This window comes from Bufo gargarizans, chromosome 6 (assembly GCF_014858855.1).
Source record: "Bufo gargarizans isolate SCDJY-AF-19 chromosome 6, ASM1485885v1, whole genome shotgun sequence".
NCBI classification, from domain to species: Eukaryota; Metazoa; Chordata; class Amphibia; order Anura; family Bufonidae; genus Bufo; species Bufo gargarizans.
In genome coordinates, this window is record NC_058085.1 from 120984745 (window position 1) to 121008061 (window position 23317).

The window sequence follows — 23317 nt, forward strand, 5'->3', positions numbered from 1 at the left end:
CTCACCTCGCTGGTATTGTACATTATCCAGGGCCTGGTATCAGATGCCTTTCCTTAATGCATCCCGGCCATCCAGGTCCTCCTCCTCGTATAACACTGCTAGTTCCATCCTGGTGCTTTTAGGGTCGCTGTACTGGGACATGCGTTGCCCTTAAATTGTAGAATCCAAAGAAATGGTGTCTCCTGTAGCTGTCCTTCTGGCTGTAGGAACGATCCCGCTGCTTGCCACCAATGTAACGGCACCGTTTCCGCAGACAAGGGGGTAAAATCCGTTTAGGCGATATGCCCCTTTCCGAGAGACAGGCACAGCTACTGCAGAACACCAACCTCCCGAACTGGATACAAAATAGCACTCCAAACTGGAACCTCGCAAATAGCTGTCAGTCAGACGAACAGGAAAAGCGTATCCGTCAGCTTACACTCCTGGCAATCAGTCTCCAACAGCATACAGGGAATCCCCCCAATAACGAGACAAGGCTCCGTGTTGAGGGTCTAGCAGTGTTCTGAAGTGCTGGCACACCCAGCCTGGTTTTTATTACAGTTTGTTGCAGATACAACATATCCCCACAATGCATCATGGTTTCCTCCCCTCTGTCCCGGAGACGACCGAAGACAATCCAATTATGTCTCAGGACAAAGGGGAGATCACCAATACACATGTGGAGACAACAGGACAGGAATCACCACCCAAACACACAATGGCACACCCCCACAGCAAACACAGACATTTAACATATCCCCAGATAGCTCAAGTCTGAGTGCATATCATTAGGTGAATGGCACTCAGAATACACAAATACAATAATATTAGCTATCTGGGTACCCTCACATAACATACAATTTAACCGAACGCATAATAACATAAAATTCAATTCTACAGACAGATTTAAGCTGTGCGGCCGGTCTGTTTTCTCCTTTAAAGTTACTATGGGCCATAATCCTGAGGCAAGAGGCTTTTAAACAGCCCTCTCCAAAACCCAGTGGCGAGGTTGGTTTCGCCACAGCACCAGAGGTTGGACGAGCACCTGACATTGATGGCATATCCTTGCAATATGTCATCAATTTCTGAGATGGGAATACCCCTTGAAAGGAGTTCTCTGGGCTTTTACTAATGTAAATGCAGTTAAACAGGAAGACTGAGGAGCATATCCTGTTTGGACCTCAGCTTAAGAGCCCGCAGCTAGACCTGGTGGTCATGTGAGCGCAGCCAACATGGCGTAATCAGAGACATGACAGAGGGGCAAGTACTGCCGAAATGATCTTGCTTCCACAGGTTAAAAGACAGAGGGAATTTAGAAATGCCCAGAGAACCCCTTTAAGCGGAACCTATTATCAACCTGTCACGTGCATGCAGCATATTACAGAACAGGAGAAGCTGAGACGGATATATTGTTTAATGGGACTTGGTTTAGTAAAACTTGTAATTTAATCATTTAAAGCACTGCTCATTGTGACCGTAGGAGTCATATGGGCAGTCCTAATCAGCCATAGAGAGATAGCTGTCCATCAGTAAGTAGGACCGCTGATGACTCCTAACTATAGAACAAAGATTTAAATTGTACCTACCTTTTTTTTTCCTTCTAATGTTTAGAGACAGTGATAAGAAATGTTCTTCTCATATACTATATTTAGCAAATTTGTACATTTCTAGGAGAAAATTGGCTCTGAAGTGTCCCTTAGCAGCACTCTCCGGCTTTACAGTATAGCACAGTACTGAACTGCGAGGAAGCTGGGCTTCCTGCAAACTAGCCAGCCTCCGGGAGACGCATCAGAGCGAGCAGTCCACGCCATTGAGAAGGTAGGGAGACAAAAAGAAGCTGTCCTACCGTATATAGGGACATAATAATTATACACTGAAGGCACTCCAAACGATGACAGTGTCAAAAACAGCGGGGAGACAAAAGTCAGATTTTTTTTATATACGGTATATTACACAGTCATTTTTAGGGCTATACATGAGGGAGCAGCACAGTGAGGGCAGGAGACGTGAGCCCAGCATCTTCACAGTTCAGTACTGCCCTGTACTTAGAAGACAGAAATTCCTTAGCAAAGCACATTTTAGAAAGCGGTGCTGGGGGACATTTCTGAGCCATTTTTCACATAGAAATGTAAACATTCACTAAATAAAGTAGATTTGAAAAACAGTTCTGTTCCTACATATTAGAAGAAAATATAACGAATGAATAAATAAATGGCAGTTACACTTATATAGTTACACCCTATGATGTGCTGACTTTGGAGAGAACTGAAATGTTATTGTGATCAGTTCTCTTCAAAAGGAATTGGTCAACATGTCTTACCACACACAAGCCACAGTCATGGCTGCATTGGTCAAAAGACGCCGACTCCAAAGACCAGCATTCCCCCGCCATAATATGCTTCCACTTTATGCTCATGTAGTTCAATACAGAACCACTCTGGCGCTCTTCTCTGCCGTTTAAATATTTCCTAGATTTGTCTTGTTGCCCGCTCCACAACCTGCTCAGCTTGCCACATTTCCGCAGTGCTTCTATCAATCACATATGGCAATTTGGAGAACACTTAAGCTTGGAGATATCATTAAAGGACTCCTGGGTGTTTCAGACCATTTGCAGGATATAAGTGTGAGATAACTAGTAAACAGACAAACGACACTTACATATTCAGAGTCTTTGCATCTATATAGTCGTTATACTAGGGGGTTCTCCAGGCTACATATATTGGTGACCTATCATGGACAGATCATCAATATCAGATCGGTGGGGGGGGGGGGGTCTGACACCTAGCATCCCCATCTATCAGCTGTTTCAGGCTGCTGCAGTGCCAGAAACTAACAGTGTAGCTTCTGGTAACGGCGCATTGAAGCTCAGCTCATGCATCTGAATGGGAGCAGAACTGCAGTACCCCAACATAACCACAACACAGTGTACAGAGCCCTATACAGTACAGTTTCTGGTGCCGCAGCAGCCTGAAACAGCTGATTGGTACGGGTGTGGGATGTTGGGCCTCCACCAATCTGATATTGATAACCTATCCCGAGAATAGGTCGTCAATATCTGTAGCCTGGACAACCCTTTTAAATTTAGTGACAGCTTAGTGGTAGAACAGATTACTGTTCAGCAAATGCTGTTCAGACATTGCACCAGCATCAAAATCTGGGAGATTCCATCTCCGAAGCTTGAAAAATCCAGGGTGAACATAACAATGAATTCTAGTTACTCAACTTTTTATGTAGAAAAATGCTATACATCAACTGTGAAACAGCTTAGAGTCACTTCAACTGAGCATAAACCGTATACTTTTCATAGATAGTCACAATTACTAATTATACAATTCAAGTATTCATAAAACTGTAGAATGCGCATCAAAGCCCTTTCATTTAATTACACACATACAATGGGAGTGTGGAGGATTTTTGGCACTTTATCAAACAAGTGAGAGGTTATTACATGCATTGATTAGAAGAGATGGCGATTGTCTAATCCGATCATCAGTAGAGACTAGAAATAAACGGAGCGTGCAGTCTTCACCTGACTAGGACCGAGGAGCCCAATAAGAGACAATTACCTGGAACACTCTAATTTGTTGAACTGGGGATTATTTGAGTGTAACAACGGGTTGAAATATTGAACTGACACGTGGAAATCCGACAGCCTGAGGAACATCCGGTGCTCAAAAACATTTGCCGACATGTGGACTGCCATATGCGTTTTTCAAGAAAAGAAATTCTGTTTTGAGCACAGTGTCTGTGTATTGGGATCAGGGTTGGGAACCTACTGTATGTACAACAGAGCGCCATGATCTTTCTGCTACATAATTTACATAATTGAGATTACATACCTGAGAGTTGATAGCATACTTGAGATAGGAGAGGATAAGAGGGTTGGGTGCAGGTCCAATCATAGCCTGATCTAAAAGGGCTTCTGTAGGGAGGGGAAAAAAACAAAACAACAACTTAGGCTACTTTCACACTTGCGTTCGGAGCGGATCCGTCTGGTGTCTGCACAGACGGATCCGCTCCTATAATGCAGACGATGGGATCCGTTCAGAACGGATCCGTCTGCATTATATTTCAGAAAAAATTCTAAGTGTTAAAGTTAGTCAGACGGATCCGTCCAGACTTTACATTGAAAGTCAATAGGGGACGGATCCGTTTGAAATTGAGCAATACTGTGTCAACTTCAAACGGATCTGTCCCCATTGACTTACATTGTAAGTCTGGACGGATCCGTTTGCCTCCGCACGGCCAGGCGGACACCTGAACGATGTCCGCCTGCTGAGCGGAGGACAAAGGGTGTCAGACTGATGCATTATGAGCGGATCCGCATCCACTCAGAATGCATTAGGGCAGTACGGATGCGTTCGGGGCCGCTTGTGAGAGCCTTCAAACGGAACTCACAAGCGGACACCCGAACGCTAGTGTGAAAGTAGCTTTAGCTATAACATCTGCAACCAAAAAATAATAATACATCTTCAAATGCACTCACTACACAGACCTGTGTGCAAGGTTTATAACAAGTTGTCCCTCTGAATTAGGAGCGCACAGCAGGTCCTCCTGGGACCAGATAACTGAGTGCAGTCCAGCTGCGGCTTGTGAGACCCGATGCTCCTTTGTCCATCAGTCTCATATAAATTGAATGGCGCTGCAGCTCACTACTTGGGAGGATCGTAACCTTGTTCTAGTAATTCATAGGGGTCCCACTGATCATACATTTGTCATCTCCCCTGTTGATAGGCGATAAATGTCCATCTACTTTAAAAGGGTTGTCACATGACAAACACTTAGGGGGTCATTTATTATACTGAAATACGCCTACATTAGGATTATTTCAGGAGCAGATGATGGCTCAATGGTTAGTTGTGCCGCCATCTCCGACTTTTCCCAGCTCATTTACCATATAAAGGTCTAAATGTAAGACAGTACGTGCCCATAGAGCAGTTTACCGCCACATATGGGGTATGTCTGTAAACTGCAGAATTTAGAAGTGGTGGAGGATTCGCTGGTGCCTCTTCATAACTTTGGCAGAACCACCTCCAGCTTAGGGGTTTATTAAGACCGGCATCTAAAACGCCACTTATTTCCTATCCACAGAATAGGACATGATAGGGGTTAAGTGATCAGTGGAGTCCCATCTGCCGAGGCCCCTGCCAATCACGAGAATGGGGGCCCCCCGTTTCCTGTTCCCCAGTTAGAATGAAGTAGCATTCCAGTCAACTTTATGGAGATAGTGCTACGATATGTCCGGCAGTCCAATAGAGATTAAAAAGCATCGGACATATGCTACCCCAATGCCATTCAAATGAGGGAGCACAGGGCCACAATTATAGTGTTTTGCAGGGGCCCCAGCGATAGGAACCTCAACGATCAGACATTTATCTCCTGTAATGTCCTATTCTGTGGATAAGGAACAATTGTTGGCGGTGGGACTTTCCCTTTAAGTAGGAAGCTGTAGGAATTTGAGTTCACTAACCTGCTAAATTCAAGATGTCCCAGGTAACTCCTTTGGGAAAGAATCTCTTCATGTTGATAGCCCATTGGTAATCGCTCCACCTCTCCTTCCAGGCCAGTAGAATGGCCTGTTTCAAGTTTACTAGCTTCATTTTACAATTCTGTAAAATAAAATAATGAAGATGATATGGACACATTAAACATGTCTTCCGCTACATAAATCAGCTGTTTTATTAGTAGTACTAAACTTTCCACATTATCATGGACTCAAACACAGAGATGGGACAAGAGGTGGAGAGACTGTACTCGACTACATCGTTATGTGGAGGCTTGCAGGTTACAAAGTCCCTGTCCCTGCTTGGTGTGGGTCCAAGCAGCCGGACCACCACCGATGTACCCGTGTTTCTCCGAAAATAAGACAGGGTCAGGGCTTATTATTGGCTCCATGAACATATTTTATATACTCATGTCAATTACAGAACAGTCCCTGGACAGTGTTTATATTAAATATGACTATAACCCCCCTCATCTATAGGAATGCACCCATATACTGCAGTACATGGGTGCATTCCTATGGATGAGGGGGGTTATAGTAATATTTGCCACACATTTTTTTTATTCTGGTACCGTATATTGCCCCTGAGCTATCCTTACCCAAGGGACCTAGGCAGCAATCTACGGTACCAGGGAAAGCAGATACGGCACGGGAGAGATGTAGGGAGCTCCTCCAGGCAGAAGAGAGGAGAAGGAGCTCCTCCTGCTGCCTCCTTCAAGCAAGTAAGAAGGTGCGGGCTGGCGGCAGTACAGGGCATACAGAGAAGCCGCCAGCGAATAGAAGGGCGGGCTGCCAGCATAATTTAGCATTTAGTGAAGCCACCAGCTTAGTGCCACGATGTATGTAAGTGTATAAAATGGGAAGGGGGGGGGGGGGGGGGAGAAAAGTAGACATATTAGCTATCTCCGCATTCATATCGACCGGCTCTATAAAAATATCACATGATTCACCCAGTCAGGTGAACGCTGGAAAAAAATAAAAACAGTGTAAAAAAAAACCATTTTCTGGTCACCTTGCCAAGTGATCAAAAAGTCTTATGTACCTTAAAATTATACCAATCAAACCGTCATCTCATCCCGCAAAAAATGAGCCCCCACCTAAGACAACTGTTCAAAAAATAAATAAAAAATAGGGCCAATGGATAGGAGATAACATGTTACAATCCAAATCCCCCTTTAAGATAAAATGGTTACCTTTTTCTTCTGTTATTTCTGTATAATGAATGATAGCGAAAACTGTGGGGGTTACTTAACGGGGTTGTCTGTAACGGCGAGCAGGTAAACAGAGCAGAGAAGGCAGGGCTCATATAAGCGCTGATTTCTCTTCAAACAGCGGATCAGATCTGATATTGATGACCTATGCTGAGGATAGGTCATCAATATGAAAAATGCAGACAACCCTTCTCCAGAAAACTAATGCAGCAAATTGACTAATTCTATAGAATGTTTTAACTGTCCAGGCAGTCTAGATGTCTGAAGGCTGGGTAATAAATCTGGTGCAGGGATAGACACCTTCCTCTAACTTTACACCAAGTGTTGGTTGGCTTAGTTTGAGAATCATTTTATAACAGAGTTGTGGCGCAATTTTCATGCAAAACGTTGCGTATTAGACCACGTTCATTTTTTTCTATTAAGCCAAGCCCCCTCGTCGAGCTAGGCGCCTATAATTTCTCTAAACCTAGATGTGCCCACCATTAGTAAATGCGGACCACTGTTTTCATTGGAATAGCACACTTCAGTACTTCAATATCTGCACAAGGTCTCAGGAGTCATCTACTTAGTGCTACAAGTGATAAGTTGCATCTAATCCAACCATGTGCAATCAGGAAAGACTCCATTTCTGTTCCTTAAATACACAGTCCCTGCATGGATCCACGATTCGTGAAGCTGCAAATCGTGGGCCCATTCCAAGTTCATCCAGGCACAGCAGCTGGTTGGTACGTGAACCTGTCAAGTGATTTCTGCTGGCTTGTCTGAGTGGGAGAGAAGCTGAGCTCTGTGATATATAGGTGTATATGATTTGGAGCAGTACATCTGACTCCTAGGAGAGACAGTGAGAGTCCTGATTACCCCGCCCACAAAGGTTGATTGGCAGGTCTCCTTGTATCAGTATGTCTACGCAGAAGGCTGTCAATCACTTTTTCTTTTCCTGCTCCAAACCACACATATATCACAGAGCACCTTCTCTCCCTCCACCATATGCAGCTCTCAGGACATAAAGCATCTGTCAAGTTCCCTTCAAATAGAACTAAGATGTTGTACCCACTACCCAGCATAACTGCATTCATGGAAACCATTTCATTTTGGTTATTTGGAGATCCATCATCCAGGGGTCACAATTGAAATGATAACATTGATTACCTAACCTAATACTACCAGAAATACCCCTTTAACCCGTAGTATACCAGGGCCGTACATGTACGGCGCTGGAAACTGGGACAGAAATCCCAGCACTGTACAGCTACGGTGCACTGATCGGACGGGCATAGCTGCTGCAGGGGTGCTGTGACGGGAACCAGATGGCCGGGAATGCAGCCCGATGCCTTACTTAGGCATCGTGGCTGCCTTCCGGGAGAGCCTGTGAGATCCAGCCCCCTGGATCTCACAGGCAGGAAGCTGAAGTGTATTACAGCCAATGCATTACAATACTTCTGTATTGTAATGCATTGTAAAGTAGATCAGACCCCCAAAAGTTGAAGTCCCAGAGTGGGACAAAAAATAAAGTTAAAGAAGAAGTTAAAAAAATTAAGTTTTACAAAAAAAAGCTTACTTTCCCCAAAATACAGTAAAAAAAATTAATTGTAAAAATAAATAAATAGGGAAAATAAAAGTTGACATATTCGGTATCGCCGCATCCGTATCGACTGTCTCTATAAAAATATCACATGATCCACCCTGTCAGGTGAACGCTGTAAAAAATAAATTAATTAATAAAAACTGTGTCAAAAAAGCCATTTTCTGGTCACCTGGCCTCACAAAAAGTGTAATACTAAGTGATCAAAAAGTCTTATGTACCCCAAAATGGTACCAGTCAAACCGTCACCTCATCCCGCAAAAAATGAGCCCCCACATAAAACAATCACTTAAAAATAAAAACCAATGGCACCCATAAACCCAGCCATCAAAATCTGCGCTGCAAAAGCCATATGGCGCTCCTTCCTTTCTGAGTCCTGCCATGTGCCCCCCCAACAGCAGTTTACCACCACATATGGAGTGTTGCCCTATTCAAGAGAAAATGGGTAATAAATTATGGGGTGCTTTTTCTCCTGTTGCCCCTTGTGAAAATGAAAAATGTGGGGCTAAAGCAACATTTTATTCGAAGAAACAAAACTTTTCATTTTTACAGCCAAGTGTTTCTAAATTCCATAAAACGCTTAGGGGGTCAAAGTGCTCAGTACCCCCCTTAATATAATATTTAAGGGATGCAGTTTCCAAAATGGGGTCACTTTTTGAGGGTTTCCACTGTAGGGGTACGTCAGGGTCTCTTCAAATACAAAATTGTGCCCAAAAAACATTCTAGCGAAATCTCCCTCCAAAATCCATATGGCGCTCCTTTCCTTCTGACCACTGCCACGTGTCCATAGAGCAGTTTACTGCCACATATGGGGTATGTCTGTAAACTGCAGAATCGGCATAAAATATATCAAGGTTTATTTTGCTGTTAACCCTTGGTGTTGCAAGAAAAAAAATTGATTAAAATCTACCAAAAGTGTGACATATTAAAATTTCACCTCCATTTTCCTTTAATTCTTGTGGAACACCTCAAGGGTTAACAAAGTTTGTAACATCAGCTTTAAATAATTTGAGGGGTGTAGTTCCTAAAATGGGGTCATTTATGGGTGGTTTCCATTACGTAAGCCTCTCAAAATCACTTTATAACTGAATTACTGCTTGAAAAAAAATTGTTTGGGAAATTTTGTAGAAAATTTGAAAAATGGCTTCTAAACTTAAGCCTTTTAACGCCCTAAAAAAATTAAATGACATTTGCAAAATTATGCCAACATAAAGCATACATATGGGGAATGTTGATTGATAACCATTTTATGAGGTATTACTATCTGTCATAAAAGTAGAGAAATTCAAATTTAGAAAATTGTGATTTTTTTTTAATTTTTGGATTATTTTGTAAATAAAGGTGAAATATATCAACTCAAATATACCAGTGTCATGAGGTACAACGTGTCACGAGAAAACTATCTCAAAATGGCTTGGATAAGTAAAAGCATTCCAAAGTTATTACATGTCAGATTTGCAAAAAACGGCCTAGGATTTAAGGTGAAAAGTGGCCCGGTACTGAAAGGGTTAACTATGTTGGTCTTGTATTCCATGATGTGCTACCAAAAAACGAACAGCTGCTCAAGAACAGATGTATTAGGCCAGTGAAGGCTAACCTCCGGCACTTCAGCTGTGGTGAAACTACGACTCCCAGCATGCTCCATTCATTTCTGTGGAGTTCTGAGAACAGCCAAACAAGTGTGCATCTTGGGAGTTGTAGTTTTAACACAGCTGGAGTTCCGGAGGTTAGCCATTACAGTATTAGGGTAATTTCAGATGAATGTATCCACTGTGGGAAACATGCTGCACGTGGGAGCGTGATTTTCCATTATGGGCGCTGCTCCTGTGACATGGCATTATAATGCTGTGTGTCTCTGCCCGTTCTCCGCTGCAATGATTTGCACTGACCGTATAGGGTACGTTTCTATTTATTTCTACATTTTTAAAGGTCTGCGCATGTGCAGACCGGAAGGACGAATCCGACAAGTGTTCCGGGATTTTGGACCGAGATAAAACTGCAGCATGCTGCGGTATTATCTCCGTCCCGAAAAGGCAAACAGACTGAACTGAAGACATCCTGAACGGATTGCTCTCCACTCAGAATGAATTAGGATACAACTGATCAGTTCTTTTCCGGTATAGAGCCCCTAGGACGGAAAAGAAAACCGCTAGTGTGAAAGTACCCTTACTGAATCAAGTATACTAGATCCGAGGCAGATCATTCCATAGAGATCTTACCCATACATATGTGTTCTCACACTCTGGAATGGTGCCTTTCCCGACACGCGTTTCAGCTTTGCCTTCTTCCAAGGGGTGGTGCCATACTGGTGAATCCACTATATAAGTCCAAAGCGACCAATTGTGAAGAACCAAGACAGTATTCACCTGAGCAAACATGGGACATGTCTTGCGACACGGCATTCTGTCAGTACAGATCACTGCAGCAGAGGTCGAGCAGAGACACACAGCATTATAAACCATTATAACGCTGGTCGCTCATGTCACAGGAGCAGCGTCCATAACGTGAGATCCCGCTCCCTCACGCAGTGCTTTTCCCGCAGTTGACACGCTCGTCTGTGATTAGCCTTAGGTAGGCCTTATTAGCCTGTAGGGAGGATTTTCTGCAGTGGAATTCAGCAGCAAAATCCACACGAGTCCCTTGCAGATTTGTCCAGGATTTTGCTGCCTACTGGAAGCAGAATTCACCCTATACACTGCTCAGGCGACTTTCACACTTGTGTTATTGGATTCCGGCAGGCAGTTCCGTCGCCGGATCTGGCAATCTGTGTGCAAACGGATACCATTTGTAGACCGATCCAGATGCGGATCTGTCTCACAAATGCATTGCAATACCGGATCCGTCTCTCCGGTTGTCATCCGGAAAAACGGATCCGGTATTTATCTCTTACACATTTTTAAAGGTCTGCGCATCTGCAGACCGCAAAACCAGATCCGTTTTTCCGGAACACTTGGGGCCGGATCCGGCATTAACGCATTTAGTGTTCCGGAATTTTGGACAGAGAAAAAACGCAGCATGCTGCGGTATTTTCTCTGTCCCAAAAATGTACAGTGACTGAACTGAAGACATCCTGATCGGATTGCTCTCCATTCAGAATGCATTAGGATAAAACTGATCAGTTCTGTTCCGGTATTAAGCCCCTAGGACGGAACTCAATACTGAAAAGAATAACGCAATTGTGAAAGTACGGCTGAAATCTGCTGAGGGGCCAATACCGGATAGGAGATAACGGTTTATCCCAGCAGTCAGACCCACACCGATCAACAGAAGGGGGAACCCATGCCCCTAAGGAATGGAGCGCTGGTACAGCATGTGGGCCACGGCTCCATTCAAAGTCTATGGGGCTGTCAGAGATAATGGGTGTACCCTTCGTCATTGCAGGTACCCCATTGGCATTATTGGTGGGGGTACCAACAGTCAGACCTCCCAATGATCTCTCCAATTACTTGCTCTAGACAAAATACCCATTTAAGCAATTAAAAATAGTCCAAGTCTGAGCAAAGGTGATCACTTATGCAGGATCTTAGTGTGATCTGCTATACCACCCGTCCACACATGCCCATACAGAGGACTATAAAGAGTGAATGGGAAATCTCCTAAAATACGTATAACCGCTCTAACTTCCATAACAAGTCATTGCAAACAGTACTTCCACGCCCCCATCCATCGGCACGATCATAACCCGACTTACCTGCGACCACAACACAATCAAGGTTCTAAATTAGCAGCCGCCATGACAGCTCCTCACAACCCATTGGCTGAAGGTAGCGACAAAGCGCCATGCGCCGTAAGGGCCTTCTGACGTCACCGGGTCATGTGATACTGGAAGCCTTGATACCAAAGCGAGCATGCGCCTGACGGGAAAGTCTAGAATGTATTGGCTCCTTTGAGGGCATGACGTCATGAGATCATGTGGCTTCTTGTTCCCGCCCCTTACAGACTGTGCCAGTTGCAGGACCAGAGTTGTGAAGAGAAGTAGAGCAACAGCAGCGCTGCTGTGTCTAGTGTGTCTAGAGCAGGGAGAGTGCAGGCACTTTTGCTGTGGTCAGTAATTTCTGGTGAGGGGTCTGGCAGCTGTATTTTTTATGGAGTTTGTATTGGAGTGTATAAGGGGTCTGAGAGCGGCTGTAGCCCCTATAAAGTCACCTACAGATACGTTGCTCACTATGTATCCCCTTAGGGTACTTTTACACTAGCATTATTCTTTTCCGGCATTGAGTTCCGTTACAGGAGCTCAATAGCGGGAAAAAAGATGCTTCAGTTTTATCCTAACGCATTCTGAATGGAGAGCAATATGTTCAGTATGCATCAGGAATCTGTCTTCAGTTCAATCCCTCTTAGGCTTCATTCACATCACCGTTCAGCCTTTCCGTTCTCCTGCTCCCCTTAGGAGCAGGAGAACCGAAAGGGCGGAAAAGGCACATAACTGACGCCAAACGGAGCCCTTAGGACCCCATAGACTATAATGGGGTCCGTTATGTTTCCGCTCAGAAGATTATTTATAAGCGGAGACAAAAGTCCTGCATGCACAACTTTTGTCTCCGCTTAAAAATCATCTTCTGAGCGGAAACATAACGGGCCCCATTATAGTCTATGGGGTCCTAAGGGCTCCGTTTGGCGTTAGTTATGTGCCTTTTCCGTTCTCCTGCTCGAGAACGGAAAGGCTGAACAGTGATGTGAACGAACCCTTAGGGTACTTTCACACTAGCGTTTTTCTTTTCCGGTATTGAGTTCCGTCCTAGGGGCTCAATACCGGAAAGAAACTGATCAGTTTTATTCTAATGCATTTTGAATGGAGAGCAATCCATTCAGGATACATCAGTTCAGTCCCTCTTCCGTTTTTTGGCTGGAGAAAATACAGCAGCATGCTGCAGTTTTCTCTGCAGCCAAAAATTTTGAACACATGCAAGATCCGGCATTAATTTCCATTGAAATGTATTAATGCCAGATCTGATTTCCCGATCTGTGCATGCGCAGACCTTTAAAAATGTGAAAAATATAAATACCCGATACATTTTTCCAGATGACACCGTAGATACGGATCCGGAAACAAATGCTATCCGTTTGCATATGGGTTTCTGAATCTGGCAGGTAGTTCCAGCAAGTGTGAAAGTACCCTTACTTAGTGCCCCCTCCAGGCGGTGGTTTTGCCTCCCTTGTGCTCCCTAGATGGTGGTTGTGCCTCCTCTTTGCCCGCTCCACATGGTGGGTTTGCCTCCTCTGTGCCCCCTCTAGATGGTGGTTTTTCCTCCTCTGTGCCCCCTCCAGATGGTGGTTTTGCCTCCTCTGTGCCCCCTCCAGACGGTGGTTTTGCCTCCTCTGTGCCCCCTCTAGATGGTGGTTTCGCCTCTTCTGTGCCGCCTACACACTAGTGATGGGCATTTAGACTCTTTTTAGTGATCCTGATTAGAGTTGTTTCGGGTATCGAACTTTCGATACCCAAGCGATACTTTTATGCCAGTATCGATTCGGTATCAGGATGTTCTTTTTTTCAATACTAGGCTCTCCTCTTATGGAGCGCGCAGACAGTAGAGAAGAAGGGAGGGAGTCCCTCCCTCCTATGACGTGGCTGCGCTAAGCCCAATGAAGTGAGTGGGCTCTGAAGCTGCCTGCACCACTCCCACCAATGAATGTGCCTCTATTAACCGCCTCCGGACCGCCTAACGCAGATCTGCGGTCCGGAGGCGGCAGCTCTGCGCAGAGTGATGCATATACGCGTCATCTCGCGAGAGCCGAGACTTCCTGTGAACGCGCGCACACAGGAACTGAAGGTAAGAGACAGGATCTCCAGCCTGCCAGCGGCGATCGTTCCCTGGCAGGCTGGAGATGTGATTTTTTTAACCCCTAACAGGTATATTAGACGCTGTTTTGATAACAGCGTCTAATATACCTGCTACCTGGTCCTCTGGTGGTCCCTTTTGTTTGGATCGACCACCAGAGGACACAGGTAGCTGTGTAAAGTACCACAAAACACTACACTACACCCCCCCCCCCTGTCACTTATGAACCCCTGATCACCCTATATAGACTCCCTGATCACTCCCCTGTCATTGATCACCCCCCTGTCAGGCTCCATTCAGACGTCCGTTTGATTTTTACGGATCCACGGATACATGGATCGTATCCGCAAAACACATACGGACGTCTGAATGGAGCCTTACAGGGGGGTGATCAATGACAGGCGGATGATCACCCATATAGATTCCCTGATCACCCCCTGTCATTGATCACCCCCCTGTAAGGCTCCATTCAGATGTCTATGATTTTTACGGATACATGGATCGGATCCGCAAAACACATACGGACGTCTGAATGGAGCCTTACAGGGGGGTGATCAATGACAGGGGGGTGATCACCCATATAGATTCCCTGATCACCCCCTGTCATTGATCACCCCCCTGTAAGGCTCCATTCAGATGTCCGTATGATTTTTACGGATCCACGGATACATGGATCGGATCCGCAAAACACATACGGACGTCTGAATGGAGCCTTACAGGGGGGTTGATCAATGACAGGCGGGTGATCACCCATATAGATTCCCTGATCACCCCCTGTCATTGATCACCCCCCTGTAAGGCTCCATTCAGATGTCCGTATGATTTTTACAGATCCACAGATCCACGGATACATGGATCGGATCCGCATAACACATACGGACGTCTGAATGGAGCCTTACAGGGGGGTGATCAATGACAGGCGGGTGATCACCCATATAGATTCCCTGATCACCCCCTGTCATTGATCACCCCCCTGTAAGGCTCCATTCAGACGTCCGTATGATTTTTACGGATCCACGGATACATGGATCGGATCCGCAAAACGCATACGGACGTCTGAATGGAGCCTTACAGGGGGGTGATCACCTCATATACACTCCCTGATCACCCCGTGTCATTGATCACCCCCCTGTAAGGCTCCATTCAGACGTCCGTATGCATTTTGCGGATCCGATCCGTGGATCCGTAAAAATCATACAGATGTCTGAATGGAGCCTTACAGGGGGGTGATCAATGACAGGGGGGTGATCACCCCATATAGACTCCCTGATCACCCCCCTGTCATTGATCACCCCCTGTAAGGCTCCATTCAGACATTTTTTTGGCCCGGAAATTTTTTTTTGTTTTTGTTTTTGTTTTTTCTTACTAAGTCTCATATTCCACTAACGTGTCAAAAAATAAAATCTCACATGAACTCACCATACCCCTCACGGAATCCAAATGCGTAAAATTTTTTAGACATTTATATTCCAGACTTCTTCTCACGCTTTAGGGCCCCTAAATTGCCAGGGCAGTATAAATACCCCACATGTGACCCCATTTCGGAAAGAAGACACCCCAAGGTATTCCGTGAGGGGCATATTGAGTCCATGAAAGATTGAAATTTTTGTCCCAAGTTAGCGGAAAGGGAGACTTTGTGAGAAAATACCAAAAAAAAATCAATTTCCGCTAACTTGTGCCAAAAAAAATAAATTCTATGAAATCGCCATGCCCCTCATTGAATACCTTGGGGTGTCTTCTTTCCAAAATGGGGTCACATGTGGGGTATTTATACTGCCCTGGCTTTTTAGGGGCCCGAAAGCGCGAGAAGAAGTCTGGGATCCAAATGTCTAAAAATGCCCTCCTAAAAGGAATTTGGGCCGCTTTGCGCATCTAGGCTGCAAAAAAGTGTCACACATCTGCTGGGTGAGATAATATCTTGGTCAAATGCCAACTTTGTATAAAAAAATGGGAAAAGTTGTCTTTTGCCAAGATATTTCTCTGACCCAGCATGGGTATATGTAAAATGACACCCCAAAACACATTCCCCAACTTCTCCTGAGTACGGCGATACGAGATGTGTGACACTTTTTTGCCGCCTAGGTGGGCAAAGGGGCACACATTCCAAAGAGCACCTTTAGGATTTCACAGGTCATTTTTTACACATTTTGATTTCAAACTACTTCTCACACATTAGGGCCCCTAGAATGCCAGGGCAGTATAACTACCCCACAAGTGATCCCATTTTGGAAAGAAGACACCCCAAGGTATTCCGTGAGGGGCATGGCGAGTTCCTAGAATTTATTATTTTCTGTCACAAGTTAGCGGAAAATGATTATTTTTTTTTTTTTTTCTTACAAAGTCTCATATTCCACTAACTTGTGACAAAAAATTAAAAATTCTAGGAACTCGCCATGCCCCTCACGGAATACCTTGGGGTGTCTTCTTTCCAAAATGGGGTCACTTGTGGCGTAGTTATACTGCCCTGGCAATTTAGGGGCCCATATGTGTGAGAAGTAGTTTGCAATCAAAATGTGTAAAAAATGGCCTGCGAAATCCAAAAGGTGCTCTTTGGAATGTGTGCCCCTTTGCCCACCTTGGCTGCAAAAAAGTGTCACACATGTGGTATCGCCGTACTCAGGAGAAGTTGGGCAATGTGTCAAGATATTTCTCTCACCCAGCATGGGTATATGTAAAATGACACCCCAAAACACATTCCCCAACTTCTCCTGAGTACGGCGATAACAGATGTGTCACACTTTTTTGCAGCCTAGGTGGGCAAAGGGACCCACATTCCAAAGTGCACCTTTCGGATTTCACCGGTCATTTTTTACAGATTTTGATTGAAAAGTACTTCTCACACATTTGGGCCCCTAAATTGCCAGGGCAGTATAACTACGCCACAAGTGACCCCATTTTGGAAAGAAGACACCCCAAGGTATTTTGTGAGTTCATGGAAGTTTTTATTTTTTGTCACAAGTTAGTGGAATATGAGACTTTGTAAGAAAAAATAAATAAAAAAATCATCATTTTCCGCTAACTTGTGACAAAAAATAAAAAGTTCTATGAACTCACTATGCCCATCAGCGAATACCTTAGGGTGTCTACTTTCCGAAATGGGGTCATTTGTGGGGTGTTTGTACTGTCTGGGCATTGTAGAACCTCAGGAAACATGACAGGTGCTCAGAAAGTCAGAGCTGCTTCAAAAAGTGGAAATTCGCATTTTTGTACCATAGTTTGTAAACGCTATAACTTTTACCCAAACCATTTTTTTTTCCCAAACATTTTTTTTTATCAAAGACATGTAGAACAATAAATTTAGCGAAAAATTTATATATGGATGTCGTTTTTTTTGCAAAATTTTACAGCTGAAAGTGAAAAATGTCATTATTTTGCAAAAAAATCATTAAATTTTGATTAATAACAAAAAAGTAAAAATGTCAGCAGCAATGAAATACCACCAAATGACAGCTCTATTAGTGAGAAGAAAAGGAGGTAAAATTCATTTGGGTGGTAAGTTGCATGACCGAGCAATAAACGGTGAAAGTAGTGTAGTGCAGAAGTGTGTAAAGTGGCCTGGTCATTAAGGGGGTTTCAGCTAACGGGGTTGAAGTGGTTAAAGGGGTTCTGCACCTTCATTTAACTGATGATCTATCCTCTGGATAGATCATCAGCTTCTGATCGGCGGGGGTCCGACACCCGGGACCCCCGCCGATCTGCTGTTTGAGAAGGCAGCGGCGCTCCAGCAGTGCCGCGTCTTCTCACTGTTTACCGCCGGGCCGCCCGCCCACTGACGTCACGACTTGTATCAACTAGAGTGGGCGCGGCTAAGCTCCATTCAAGTGAACAGAGCTTAGCCGCGCCCACTCTAGTTGATACAAGTCGTGACGTCAGTGGGCGGGCGGCCCGGCGGTAAATAGTGAGAAGGCAGCGGCGCTGCTGGAGCGCCGCTGCCTTCTCAAACAGCTGATCGGCGGGGGTCCCGGGTGTCGGACCCCCGCTGATCAGAAGCTGATGATCTATCCAGAGGATAGATCATCAGTTAAATGAAGGTGCAGAACCCCTTTAATTAAAGCAGGAGACGGGACAGGGGAAGGAATAAACTGCTGTGCCATCTGAGCTATTGAACTACAAATTCTAAACTTTCCCTTTAAGTGCAAGGATACGGTGTGTTTACAACAACTTACTACTACTAATGTCCTTTAGGACTACTTAACACCTATTAATCCTGCACCTACCAAGATCCTAAGATTTAACTTTTATTAGTTATTCTTACTAAAATTTATATATGTGTATTCCCAGTATCACTGGCCTTTATATATCATTTAGGGCATATTGTCAGTATGGTCATCTGACTAGATATGCCTGCTAATAGATTCGATCACACTACTGCCGTATCAGGCTGCGCGCTGGCCTGTATTGTATCGGCACTGTGTCTTTCATCATTCCTATATCAATAGGCCACAGTGATTAACTGTTTAAAATCAGAGCTTACACGCTGCCCCCCCGACATGTTTCGCCGTACCACAGCGTCTTCAGGGGCTAGGGCAGTGTCTAACACCTAGGACACTGCCCTAACCCCTGAAGACGCCGTGGTACGGCGAAACATGTCGGGGGCAGCGTGTAAGCTCTGATTTTAAACAGTTAATCACTGTGGCCTATTGATATAGGAATGATGAAAGACACAGTGCCGATACAATACAGGCAAGCGCGCAGCCTGATACGGCAGTAGTGTGATCGAATCTATTAGCAGGCATATCTAGTCAGATGACCATACTGACAATATGCCCTAAGTGATATATAAAGGCCAGTGATACTGGGAATTTTAAATCACTATTTGTCACATATATAAATTTTAGTAAGAATAACTAATAAAAGTTAAGTCTTAGGATCTTGGTAGGTGCAGGATTAATAGGTGTTAAGTAGTCCTAAAGGACATTAGTAGTAGTAATCTGAGCTATTGAGCTCGGCGAACGGCAGCAGCAGTCTCCTCCTCCTGAGTGTCCTCCCCAGAGTCAAGCAGCCAGCATAGCAGGTGACTGGCCACTGTGCCACCAATGATAATTAACCTGTAATACAAAAACAGGAGGCGGGTGATGGCGGTACCCACCTCTTGTATCTATATTTAAGGTTAATTATAATTGGTGGCTCAGTGCTCCCCCCAACCCCCCATCATTAAAAAAAAATGGTGTCAGTGGCCACAGGGTCCCCTCCCCTCCTCATTGGTGGTACAGTGGCAGTTCTGATCGGAGCCCCAGCAGTGTAATCCATGGCAACCAGGACGCCACTGAAGTCCTGGCTGCCATGGTAACCTCCCTGCTGCTGTGTGTACTATGCACAGGACAGCAGGGAGAGTGTGAAGTCCTATTCACCCTAATAGAGCTCTATCAGAGTGAATAGGACAAGGGATTAAAAGATCCCAGGTTCTAGCCTCTAAGGGCAATAGTTATTAAATAAAATTAAAAAAGTAAAAAAAAAAAAAAAAAAAATATTAAGTATAAATCGCCCCCTTTCCCAATTTTACATATAAAATATATAAAGAATAAACATTTTACATATCGCCACATCTAAAAAGTCCAAACTATTAAAATATTTTAAAAAAAACTTGTATGTGATGAACACCATAACAGAAAAAATAAATAAATAAAAACCGCACGATTCTCCAATTTTTTTTCCACCTTGCCCCCAATTTTTTTTCCACCTTGCGCCCCCCCCCCCCCAAAAAAAAATATAGGATCGGACTGTTCAATTATAGGCCGGATATTCCATAAAATGCAGAATGCACGAAGATTTTTTTGTATTTTATTTAGTATCGCAATAATTTTTTATGGCATCGAAACCGAATCAAAATTTTGGTATCGAAACAACCCTAAATTCCTGATTATTTGGCTCACCTGACTAAAAAGAACTGTCTCTTTTTGCTCTCAAATGACTCTTCTAGAATTTACAGGTTTCTGAGAAATTTTGCAGTATTTTGTTATTGGCATCTGTGTATTGTGCCATGTAACAAATGCTAAATAAATAATGTGAAAACAGAAGCATTAAAGGGATATTCCCATCTAAGACATTGGAATATATCTCTAGGCTATGCCCCCCATGTTTGATAGTTGTGGGACCCACCTCTTTCCTTTGAAGGGAGCCTGCAAAGTCCCTGAGCGGGCACCGCGCATACATGGGCGACCTCGTATGGGAGTGCCGAAAATAGCAGCGCGGTAGGCTATTTTTGGCAGAGACATTGAAATGATTGGAAGCGCACTGTGCAAGAGCAGCCACTGACAGAAATAGCTGAACCAGTGCTCTGCTCTAAGTATAGCTGCGTTCCGCATTTTGTGTACCGCACATCGCCGTCACTCTCATAGAAAATGCCTTTTCTTGTATGCACATTCCAGCCCCATTGAAAATGAATGGGCCCTCACCTGTTCTGCAAAATTGGGGACGTGTGAATGGACCCTTACTTCTCATTTATTCTCTGCATACTACCACTGTACCACTGCTCTCTGCCTTATCTGTGCTTTCGGTTCACTCTCGCTTGGGAGTCGTCTCCCATCATTCAAGTAAAAGAGCTGGCTATTTGTACCGAATCAGTCACAAAAGACCCATCACTACTTCACGCAGTGCCCCCTCCACACGGCGGTTTTGCCTTCTTTAGTGCCCCCTCTACACAGCGGTTTTGCCTTCTTTAGTGCCCCCTCCACACAGCGGTTTTGCCTCCTTTAGTGCCCTCTCCACGCAGCGATTTTGCCTCCTTTGAGACCCTCATATAGTGGTGCCCCTACACAAGTTTTGCCTCCTCTGTGCCCCCTCTGCATGGCAATTTTGCCTCCTTAATGCCCACTACGCTGTGGTTTTGCCTGTGGAGTGCACCTCCCACCACGCACACAATGTGGTTTTGCCTGCAGAGTGCCCACCTTTTATTTTTTCAAAGAAGCTGTCAAAAATAAAAGGTGAAATCTTATTGGTTGCTATGGGCAGCTAAGCCAGTTCTACTTTACACCAGTTTGATAAATGACCCCATATATACCCTCCCTGGTCCTCCCTCTATGTACACTATATACACTCCTCCCTCTATATACCCTTCTCCACTCCTCCTTTTATATACATTATATACCCTCCTCCAGTCCTCCCACTATATTCACTATATACACTCCTCCCTATATATATACTATATATCCTCCTACAGTTCTCCCTCTATATACACTTCTACACTCCTCCCTCTGTGTACACTATATACCCTTCTCCAGTCCTCCCTCTATATGCACAATATACCCTTCTCCGGTCCTCCCTCTATATGCACTATATACCCTCCTCCAGTCCTCCCTCTATATACACTATATACCCTCCTCCAGTCCTCCCTCTATATACACTATATACCCTCCTCCAGTCCTCCCTCTATATACACTACAGGTCCTTCTAAAAAAAATTGCATATTGTGATAAAGTTCATTATTTTCTGTACTGTACTGATAAACATTAGACTTTCATATATTTTAGATTCATTACACACCAACTGAAGTAGTTCAAGCCTTTTATTGTTTTAATATTGATGATTTTGGCATACAGCTCATGAAAACCCAAAATTCCTATCTAAAAAAATTAGCATATCATGAAAAGGTTCTCTAAACGAGCTATTAACCTAATCATCTGAATCAACTAATTAACTCTAAACACCTGCAAAAGATTCCTGAGGCTTTTAAAAACTCCCAGCCTGGTTCATTACGCAAAACCGCAATCATGGGTAAGACTGCCGACCTGACTGCTGTCCAGAAGGCCATCATTGACACCCTCAAGCAAGAGGGTAAGACACAGAGAAATTTCTGAACGAATAGGCTGTTCCCAGAGTGCTGTATCAAGGCACCTCAGTGGGAAGTCTGTGGGAAGGAAAAAGTGTGGCAGAAAACGCTGCACAACGAGAAGAGGTGACCGGACCCTGAGGAAGATTGTGGAGAAGGACCGATTCCAGACCTTAGGGGACCTGCGGAAGCAGTGGACTGAGTCTGGAGTAGAAACATCCAGAGCCACCGTGTACAGGCGTGTGCAGGAAATGGGCTACAGGTGCCGCATTCCCCAGGTCAAGCCACTTTTGAACCAGAAACAGCGGCAGAAGCGCCTGACGTGGGCTACAGAGAAGCAGCACTGGACTGTTGCATGTCATTCGGAAATCAAGGTGCCAGAGTCTGGAGGAAGACTGGGGAGAGGGAAATGCCAAAATGCCTGAAGTCCAGTGTCAAGTACCCACAGTCAGTGATGGTCTGGGGTGCCATGTCAGCTGCTGGTGTTGGTCCACTGTGTTTTATCAAGGGCAGGGTCAATGCAGCTAGCTATCAGGAGATTTTGGAGCACTTCATGCTTCCATCTGCTGAAAAGCTTTATGGAGATGAAGATTTCATTTTTCAGCACGACCTGGCACCTGCTCACAGTGCCAAAACCACTGGTAAATGGTTTACTGACCATGGTATTACTGTGCTCAATTGGCCTTCCAACTCTCCTGACCTGAACCCCATAGATAATCTGTGGGATATTGGGAAGAGAAAGTTGAGAGACGCAAGACCCAACACTCTGGATGAGCTTAAAGAGGACCTTTCACTACTGTACAAACTAAAAACTAACTAGATCAGTGGGCAGAGCGGCGCCCAGGGATCCCCCTGCACTTACTAGTATGCCTGGGCGCCGCTCCGTTCGCCCGGTATAGGCTCCGGTGTCTGCGCTCCCTCTGACTGATTTTTTGTAGGAGGCGTGTCCCTTGCTGCACTGCTGGCCAATCACAGCGCACAGCTCATAGCCTGTTATCCTGCAAGTTGATCCAGAGGAAGGCAAAAAAAAAAAAACTGTGAGGTAGAAGCCAATTTTCCCCACTTAGGCCTCATGCACACGATAATGGCCATGTGACGGCTGTCTAAGTAACGGCCGGCACGCAGCAATTTTTAGCACCAATGAAAGTCTATGGGGCTATTCACATGGCCGTTTTTTTAACGGCCAGTGAACAGCGTCCGTCCAAAAATAGGACATGTCCTATTTTGGGCCGTTTCCACTGCCAGACGGACCCCATTGAAATCAATGGGACCGTTTTTAACGGGTACACTTTATCTATATGGCCATTTAGGGGTTAAAAAAAAACTTGCCTCATCCACTTGCTCGCGCTGCGGCATTCTCTTCTCTATTCATTGAGCAGGACCTGCCGAAGGACCTGCGATATGCGTGGTGACGTAACCACGTGGGAGCGCTCAGTGACGTAATCTCACACATCGCAGGCCTTTCGGCAGGTCCTGTTCAGTGAAGAGAGAGGA

The 23317-nt window shown here is 44.7% G+C and overlaps 1 protein-coding gene across 1 annotated transcript in view; it reads right to left on the reverse strand.

The window, feature by feature from the left end:
• The window catches only part of MED24 (mediator complex subunit 24), a 105286-nt gene extending 93208 nt beyond the window's left edge, over positions 1 to 12078 (reverse strand). The window contains exons 1-3 of the mRNA XM_044298419.1: positions 11967 to 12078; positions 5450 to 5588; positions 3819 to 3901 (exon numbers count right to left, since the gene is read on the reverse strand). Of these exons, the coding sequence (XP_044154354.1) occupies positions 3819 to 3901; positions 5450 to 5579 (213 nt within the window). The 5' untranslated portion in view covers positions 5580 to 5588; positions 11967 to 12078. The remainder of the gene's footprint in view (positions 1 to 3818; positions 3902 to 5449; positions 5589 to 11966) is intronic.
• Positions 12079 to 23317: the final 11239 nt, after the last annotated feature.